Source organism: Peromyscus leucopus, chromosome 23 (genome assembly GCF_004664715.2).
Source record: "Peromyscus leucopus breed LL Stock chromosome 23, UCI_PerLeu_2.1, whole genome shotgun sequence".
Taxonomy (NCBI): domain Eukaryota; kingdom Metazoa; phylum Chordata; class Mammalia; order Rodentia; family Cricetidae; genus Peromyscus; species Peromyscus leucopus.
Window position 1 is genome coordinate 31761672 of NC_051082.1, and position 8917 is coordinate 31770588.

An 8917-nucleotide genomic window follows, 5' to 3' on the forward strand; every position below is an offset into this window, starting at 1 on the left:
GAATCCAGGCCAGGACTGGCTTCGAGCAATAGAATGTGGCAGAGTGATGTCGGAATTCAGACATTTTGCAGTCTGTACAGTGAACGGTAGGCATGTTCCAGCCTCAGTGTGAGAGAGCCCCAGCTGCGCTACTGAGTGAGGAATGGCCACAGGGGGTGGGGGAGGTGGGGTGGGGGGTGGGGTGGGGATTGGGGGGGCAGTGCCTAGATCTCAGTGAAACTGCCACAGACTGTGGCCACCCAAGTGACTCAGGTGAGACCTGAAGGAAACCCACCAGCAAAGTCCCTAGATGTCTAACCCGCAGCATTCCGAGATGTATTGAGACGGACATGGGCCACCGAGTCTGGGGACAGCTTGCCATGCTGCCCTGGGTGGCAGATACAATTGGCCTCCGCCCCGCAGAAGCTGGGGGCTGTGCATTCTGTGTCTGAGGATGACAGTACCACCCGTCACCACGACAGACACCCGAGAATTCCCAGTGTTCTCAAGGCGGGGGAAGCTGCTTGGATGTCTGGTGTCTCACAAGGAGAATCCCTGGGTCACATTCCCACCAGACAGTGACTCCTGACAATGAAGATCCCACCATCACGCATCAGCATATGTTTCTAGCAAGTAGTCAAGAACACCGACCCCAGCCAAGGAGACAAAGACGGGGAGTTTCCTTAGTGAACAAACTGTCTATGAGGCTTCAGATGGCATCTTGCTGGGCCCATTGGAACGGCGTGGGATTGGACTGCGGCTCTCTGGGTGCCCTGGGTGGGCTGATAGTTTGACCATGAGCACTGTGGAACTAGAAAAAAGTCCAAGTGCCGTGTAAAGAAGGGTGGGGATTGGCGCTGTTAGCCGGTTGTCTACATCTGCATTCAGTTCTGGCTTGCAGCGTCCGCCATCAACCCCCAGAGCAGACTCATCTCGGAAGGCAGCTGGCTTTGTCACCTTGGTCGGGTACATGGTTCGCCCTTGGTTCTAGGTAGTTCTTCTGTCCAAATTCACTGACACGTCCTCTTTCTGCTGGGATTCTTCAGAAACAGTTGCCTCCCGCTCAGACTAGACATGATTTATTTAGTGTCTGTTCCAGATCAACACCTGGGCAATTGCCTCCCACATGGCCAGGCCCCGGGGACAAGCCCTAGGCTGTGATCCCCAGGATGCCTTCTAGGCCAGGAATATCAGCCTCTCCCAGAGCTTGTTGGAAAAGCACACTGTCCGGTGCGGTGCTCAGCTGGAAAAGCGCTTGCAGAATGGTCTTGAGGACCCGAGTCTGATCAGAGTGCTCTAAACCGCTGCTGGGCCATCTCTCCAGCCCACATTTGAAACTCTGGATCTCAGCTGACTACCGGAATCCTCTGGAATCCTAAAACGCTGAGCAAAGCTGGCCAGGCCTGCAGAGCTGGTAGGCCAGTTTTGACAGGCTCCTGAGGTAATCTCAGTGAGAGCACTAAAGAAACGAAGGATCCCTAGCAAGCCTCTGGCAGGCTAAGTCCTCACCGGGGTTGTGCTGAAAGTGGCCTCCAATGTGATTTTATATTTGTGTATAATAAAAGCAAGGCCTTTGGGTCATTCCAGGTTCACTTGAGGCCTCTTGCCACAAAGGAATCTGGCGATTGTTATGGCTTTGCTTCTGTAGACCACATGGGTGGGTCTGCAACTTGAAAGGAAATCCCGTGGAGACCCCACCCACGCAATGGAAGGATAGAAGACCTGCTGACAAGAAGTGCCTGGGAGCGGTGTGACTGTCTGTGAGCAGACCAAAGTGTTTGCCAGGACTGTGCCACTGTGGATTCAGGCAGAGTGCAGACACAAAACACCCCGGCCTCCCAGCCAGAGGGAGAACATGGGGTCTGGCAGCCATGGCACCAGGCAGTGACGCCCCCTTCACAGCCAAACATTCTGGAAAGGGTGCTTAGGCAGTGGGGTTCATTCCAGTGTTTGGAAGCCATTGCCTCAGAGGGCTTCATTTCTGGTTAAAGCTTGGCTAGTTAATGCCATCCGTACTCTTCTCCACCATAGCGTGTTTTCTGAGGTTTGATTTTGTCTACAACACATTGGTTCGTCACGGCCTCCTTGGGATGACAACGGCAGTCTGCTTTGATTAGAGGTCCCAGCTAAGGCTGTGAAAAGAGACTTCCAGAAATAGGATGCGGGAGTCCACTGGCCACAAACCTACGTGGTGGGAGCCAGCAGAGGCTCGTGGCGAGCCTGGCCTCTGTCTGGGTCACACAGCCAAAGGCTGTCACCAGGGTGGGGATGCAGAGAAACTGGACCCCGGCACTGGAGCTGACCGCAAGCTCTTCACTAAAATCCCTGCTTCTCCAGTTTAAATGTGAAAATAAAAAGCCCCTGGGGATTTCAACAGTAACCAACTCTGATGCAGTGTGTGTGTGTGTGTGTGTGTGTGTGTGTGTGTGTGTGTGTGTGTGTGTTCTCCAGTGCATATGCGTGTGCACGCATACCTGGCACTGCTGCCATAGAACACATATGGAAAGGAGTGTTGGGGTGTGCTGTGTGTACAGCATGGGGGTGGAGGAAGGGATCCGGTTTTGTTTTTTTTTAATTCAGTGATTGTATTTTTATTATTAGTTATTATTTGGTTCTTTCTTTGCATTTAATTTTTTAATTAAAAAAATGGATGTGTACATGTCTGTTTGAGTGTCAGCCCTGTGTGTGGGTAACTTCAGAGGCTAGGAGGCATTGGATCTTCCGGGAGTTGGAATTGAACTCTGGCCTTTGGAAGAGCAACTGCTCTTAATCACTGAGTCATCTTTCCAGCCCTTAATTTTCTTTTCATCTTTAACTGAGAAAATAATCACACATCTGCGGGGTAAAATGTGATGTTTCACGTGCGTATAGCTATCCAGAGCAATCCCATTCAATCATCCCGCATCACCGAGGCCTAGTGGGCGGGGCAAGAACACAGGAAGGGGCAGGAATTCATGCCTACCTGACTCTAAGGGGGGACTGTGAAAGGATCAAAGAACCAAGACACCGGTAATAGTGCAGGTGAGAGACACCCTGAGGCTGCATATTCCGACCCCAGGAGGGCAGGTGAAGCCCAGTTCTGTCCAGAGCTACCAGGAGGAGCTGCCCTGCTACCTGGGTTTCCCGGGTAGGGAGGAAGAGGGGAGGAAGGAGCCACCGATCTTGCAGGGGGCAGGCAGCCCAGCAGCAGGAAGGCCCCTGGGAAGGAGGGTAATTTGACAGCGGCAGAATTAGCGTCAATGGAGCAGAATGTGGAGAGACCAAACAGATTGCACCGTCAACCACAGCCATCCCAAAGAGGGAGCCCCAGGGCTCCCTCTTTGAGCAGAATTAATCTGGGCACAAATATGTTCACAGGCTTCTAGGCAGTGATCTTTCTGAAGTTCTTCATTTACACCCCTCACAGCTTTGACAGAAGGCAAGCTCAAGCTAAAGAAGATGTTGGGAAGGCGGCTCAGTGGTAGAGCCCTTGTCCAGCCTGTGACAGATGCCAGCACCACAATTCTGATAGTATTAATATATTATATCATTATTATAAATAAGTAAATAGATATCATGGTTTAGAAAAAAGTGTGGGTTGAAATGCAAACTCAGCAAACGTCTGTGTATCCCCCTCGTCTGTGGCAGAGGAAATACACAAAATGAAGAAGAGATGTCGACTGGGGGATGGCCCACAGTGTCTTCCTGGGTCTGCCCGCAGCCAATGGCAGAGCGGAGGACATATCACAAAATTGCTTTCTCAGTTCCAGAAGCTGGGTCAGTGAGGTCCCCTGTAGCTCTCACAAGGGATGTGTGTGTGTGAGAGAGACACACAAGTCTCCCTCCCAAGGAGCCTGACGTGGAAGACAGGGGCAGTCATCAGAAATGGTCTTCAAGCATCCAGGTTTGCAAAGGCGGATGGGAAATGCCCAGAAATTCTTGACATCCCCCCACATCCGCCCAGCAACAATGCAGGAAATCGAGCCCACTATCTTCAGCAGACTGAGGAGAACCGTTTCCTTAATGAACACCCCCCACACTCCCCGACAGTGCTGTGCGCTAAGTCAGGGACCTTGCTCTCCAGCCTTCCCTCAAATACTCCATTGCCCACATTTCCTTCCTTCAGTCTGGTATAAAGTCCAGCAATTTAATCATCAGCGCGCAGCCTCCAAGGCACCCGCTGCATTCGGCCTTCACAGCAGTCCTGGAAAGTGTCTGGCAGGGGCCACCTTCCTCAGGAGCCGCTCAGCAGAAGGAAGCCAGCGGCGCACAGGATGGTCTGTTCTGCTGGGTTAAGCAAAACCTAGCGCACCAGACGTTTTAATGCTTTCAGCCGCTCATAGTAACATATTTCTACTTAAAATAAACAGAGCCTGCGGCCATCTTCAAATATCCGCCCCTCCTCTATGCACAGTATCAAGTACACTGAAAAACGGTTTTTACCTGAGATTACCTCACTTAGTTTACCAATTTGCGCTGCCATCAGCCTGCAGCCTGCTCGCACTCTCTTCCCAGCCTCAGGCTCACTCCCCCACCTCAATTAAAAGCATCACAAACATACTCACTCTGTTATCTGTTCTCTCTTAGCTCAACTGCACCAGCCAGGGAAAAGGCCAGCCACAATTCTGCTATATATTATATATACACTATGTAATTTCCCTCCAGGGAATCACTTTCTTGAAGGGATGGGCGGCTAGGTGCCCCTATAAAACCTTTTTTTTCTTTTTGGTGATCTGTCACTTCAGGTTCTATATGATACACATTCAAGGATTTTAGAAATGTCTCCATAGTTTTGGAGAGGGGGGAAAAAGTAATTATTTGGTTTGTCTTTTTGAAGCCATAAATAAATAAATAAATAAATAATAGGTTCAATTATCAGATAAGAGGTTTAGTAACCTTGTTGGAATCTAGAACAGTTTTAGAACATAGCTATTTTCAAAAACCAGTAAATGTTAACTTTTATTAAAACCAAGAGATACACAGGGGTTTAAAGTGACTCAGAAGGGTTAATGTGACTTGGTCTCTGTCATAATTACATATTCTGCTGGGGGAAAAAGGCCCAAGCTAATGATCTGGTGTCTGAGGGACTCCCCCACCAGCTCACCCCCTGCAAAAGGAAGCCCACTAAAGGCCAAGTTAATTAATGGGTCTAGTACATTCTACCAGAGAAGAAGATGAGGTGTAAACCAGAATAGCAGAGGCCTAGCTCACCAGCCACGGTGTCAACTGGCTTAGTACCCACTGACGTTCATAAGAATGGAGGGCAGCAGAGGAAACAGAAAGATCCATCCTGTTTGTTTCTTGGAATTCACTCACTGAATTTTATTTGGAAAGGAGCTTTAGAAATCAACCATATTTTTAGGTCTGGCGGCAGTGGTACACACCTTTAATCCCAGCATTGGGGAGGCAGAGGCAGGCAAATCAGAGTTCCAGGTCAGTCTGGTCTACAGAGGGAGTTCCAGCACAGCCAGGCTACACAGAGAACTCCTGTCCAGAAAAACAAAAAACAAAAACAGCAACTCTATTTTCTAATTTCTGCATTTTCAGAAGAAACATACCAATTGAGGTTCATTTGAAAAGAAACTGTATAGCCTATTAAAGACTTCTCAAACCATAAAAAAATTAATACTGCACACTTTTTTTTAAAGAAACTAGATAACCACCTAATTCACAGTTTATCTGCAAGATTATTGATCAGTTGATCAATCAGATGATTGACCAGAAAACAACATGGACCCCAAGGGTCCTAAATAATGATCATTTAAAATTATGCAATTTTTGGAAAAGTAGGACTCTATAAGCCTTGGAGAAAACAACAAAAATCACTGTGTAAAATGATACTATATAAGTAATATGAGAAATGCATTATATTCATTTTGGGAATATGTATTACTATTAATTATTATTTATTGAGAGAGGGATTCCCTGTGTAGTTCAGGCTGGCTTTAATTTGCTCCACAGCCAATGTCCATGCTTGGTTAGAACTCGCCAACTTCCCCCTGCTTAAGGCCTGAGTTCTAAGGTTATAGACAAGGACCTCATACCTGTATGGTATTATTTGCATAATTTTCATTTTAACTTAGAATTACTATTGGGAATAGTCTCCCCCCCCCAATTCCTACAATTTAAGTATTTCTAATTAGTTCTACCAAACTCTAAATGTCGGCTGCTTGAAGAAAAGTAGGGGAGGGGGTATAGGGAGAGAGAGAGAGAGAAAGAGGGAGAGAGAGAGAGAGAGAGAGAGAGAGAGAGAGAGAGAGAGAGAGAGAGAGCAAGCACGCACCAGTGGCTCTAATCAAGGGTGTGGTGCCTTAAACCTTGAACCTTGAACAGAAGACAATAACTTTTATACGAACAGTGGTCTCCATACGGAGAGGACCTGGAAGTATCTGAATTACGGCGGCGGCATTTGTAACTAATAAGTACTGAGGATATAACAGCGGAGCTCAGCGCCTGGCCAGTGGTGCAAGGAACTCCTAATAAACCCGCAGTCAGACCCTGTCCCATTCCCGTACAGCTTCATCTGCCTCCGCTGTTCTCAAACTATACAGATAAAATTACGCTTAGCCAAAACCAAGTACGCTTTAAAAATAAAAAGTAGAAAAGACACCTGAGTGAGGCAGAAAATCCAATAAAATGTGGTTTTCCCTCTGTAATTTGGAAGTTCGAAGTTCCTAGTTTTGCCTTTACATGATAAATCAGTATTTAAACTTTCTAAGCAACAATATTTTCATATAGGCAGCTTTTCAAAAAATATTCGTGAAATAGAAAATACAATATTTAATATCATTATTTTAGCACCTATCCACATCGAGTTCTGACTTTGCCATCTCAACCTATTTTAATTACCTACCCCTGCTCTTTATTTTGAACCGACGTCCACTCTTCAACATTCCAAAAGGCTAATTTTTACTGCCTTTAAAAAGCACGTTTAACCCAGCTGCCTTTCTTTCTGGGGACATTACAAGTCTACTCGACTAGTTCCTATCTTCCTTCTCAAGCAAGAAGCCTTAAAGAAAGGCGCTCTCGCGCTCTCCGATCTGGCTCCGCGGAAAGGGACCGCACCGGACCTCTCGCCACCACTCCGCCTGCTGTGCTGGGACCTCAGCTTTGACCTCTGGATGACAACGGTCTCCACAGTCAATGCTCCTAAAATCTGCTGGTCCCTGATCGGCCCACCGCGGGTTTTTCCACATCCCAAAGGAGGCTGATTTGGGGGTGCGCGTACCTCAACAATTCCTGAAACCACATCTCTTAGTCCAAACTGTCAGTCCTTTCTAGTTTCACAACCTAAAGACAGAACTTAAAGATTCCGAAACTTAAAGCTATCTAGACCCTAAGCAGCCCGGGTCGCTTTGGGTCACTCACGCCGACGACCCGGGGGGGACCTCGCACCCGGCCCGCTCCCACAGAGGCCCAAACCGGGAGACGGAGCCCAGCGAACCGCTGGGAAGAACCCGCGCTGGCAGAGCGTTTCCCCGACTTCCCTGGGACGGTCCCAAGCGGGTCCGGGAATCAGAGCTGGCCCTCTCCTGGGTTCTGTCTGCTCGCCGCCGCCGCCGCCGCCGCCGCCGCCGGCACGCGACCCTTCCCAAATTGGTGCTCCCCCTTTGCTCTAGTGGCGTGAGAGCATGGACAGTTACCAGCATCTCTAACGCCCCCCTCCTCTGTCCAGCCCCTGGCAGCCTCTCCGACGTCTTGCTTGCTCCAGATAGTCCTTGAGGACCCAGCCACCGCCTGGGAGAAGGCTCTGGATGCCAGAAAGGTCCACGCGTGTGGCGATCTGCTCACCCAGGGTCTAGGGAAGGAGACCCTACCCAGGAGCCGGGCAGGGGACTAGCGGCTCCAGCTGCAACCGGCAACCCGACTGTGACCCCAGCGTGGAGCTAAGGAGAGTCTGGACGGTGATGCCCGCCGGCCCAGGCCAGCCACTTCCAGCGGCACCCATTCCGGGAGGTTAAAAAAAAAAAGTGTGTCCCCAGGAGTACCGGCTGCAACAAGTGTCCCCGGCTCCCGCCGGAGCTCGCTTCCCGGGCTGCAGCCTCGCTCCCCCGGAACACCCCGCGGCTGCCCATCCCCGCCGAGCTCCGACTCAGGGTCTCTGGCGCGCCTCACCTGTGAGAAGCAAACAGCCGAGCAGTGCGCACAGCAGGACCGCGGTGTCCCAGCAACTGACCATGGTGAGAGCGACGCGGCCTGCTGGCCCGATGCCCGCGCTCTCCGAGGCCGACAGCGCAGCCGCCCGAGCCGGTCCCCTCGCGCTCCTGCCTGGCGCCCCGAGAGCCTTTCTCCGCGCCTGCAGCCCAGGGGGATCTCGGCCGTCCGGCGTCCGCTAGCCGCTGCGCTTGAGTCCCGGAGCCCGCTCCGAGCCGCCGCCGCCGCCGCCGCCGCTGCCACTACTGCCGGGGAGTGTCCGCCGCCGCGCTCCGAGCCTCCCGCGGACCTCGCTGAAGCGCAGCCCAGGGCGGGGGCGATTTATAACCTTCCCCAGCCCACTTCCTACCCCGGCACCTCCTTCCAGTGACGTCAAGGGGTCCCCCACCCCTCATCCGCCTCCCCACCTACCCTCTTCTTCCTCCCGGAGGGGCGGGGGCCGGCGAGGGCGGGTGGCCCGGAGCAGGAGCGCGCGTGCGGAGGCGCTGGGCGCGCGGGTCCCCCGGCAGGGCAGGTTCTCAGGTTCAGGGTCCTTGCTCCGTGCCCTCCTGCCCCCGCCCCCCCTGCCCATCGCTCTCAGGAAATCCTTGCCCGGTTCCCTCCACCGGGCTTACTCAGCTCTGGTGACCGCCCGAAACTGAGGAGGGGACCGGCTAAGTGCACCGCCCTGCCCCTGGGGCGGGAAGTCTTATCCTAGGGAAGCTGGCCGCGCCTCTGCGACAGGGTCCCTGGCACTGAGGAACGAGGCGCAGTCGGGCCCTCTCCGGAGTGGTCTCGGTGGTCTCTGACCCGGCCAGACTGTCCC

At 51.7% G+C, this 8917-nt stretch overlaps 1 protein-coding gene across 1 annotated transcript in view; it reads right to left on the minus strand.

Moving 5' to 3' along the window:
* The window catches only part of Flt1 (fms related receptor tyrosine kinase 1), a 167845-nt gene extending 159385 nt beyond the window's left edge, over positions 1 to 8460 (minus strand). Inside the window, exon 1 of the mRNA XM_028878044.2 lies at positions 8074 to 8460. Coding sequence (XP_028733877.1) covers positions 8074 to 8137 — 64 coding nt within the window. The 5' untranslated portion in view covers positions 8138 to 8460. The remainder of the gene's footprint in view (positions 1 to 8073) is intronic.
* Between the last annotated feature and the right edge of the window lie 457 nt (positions 8461 to 8917).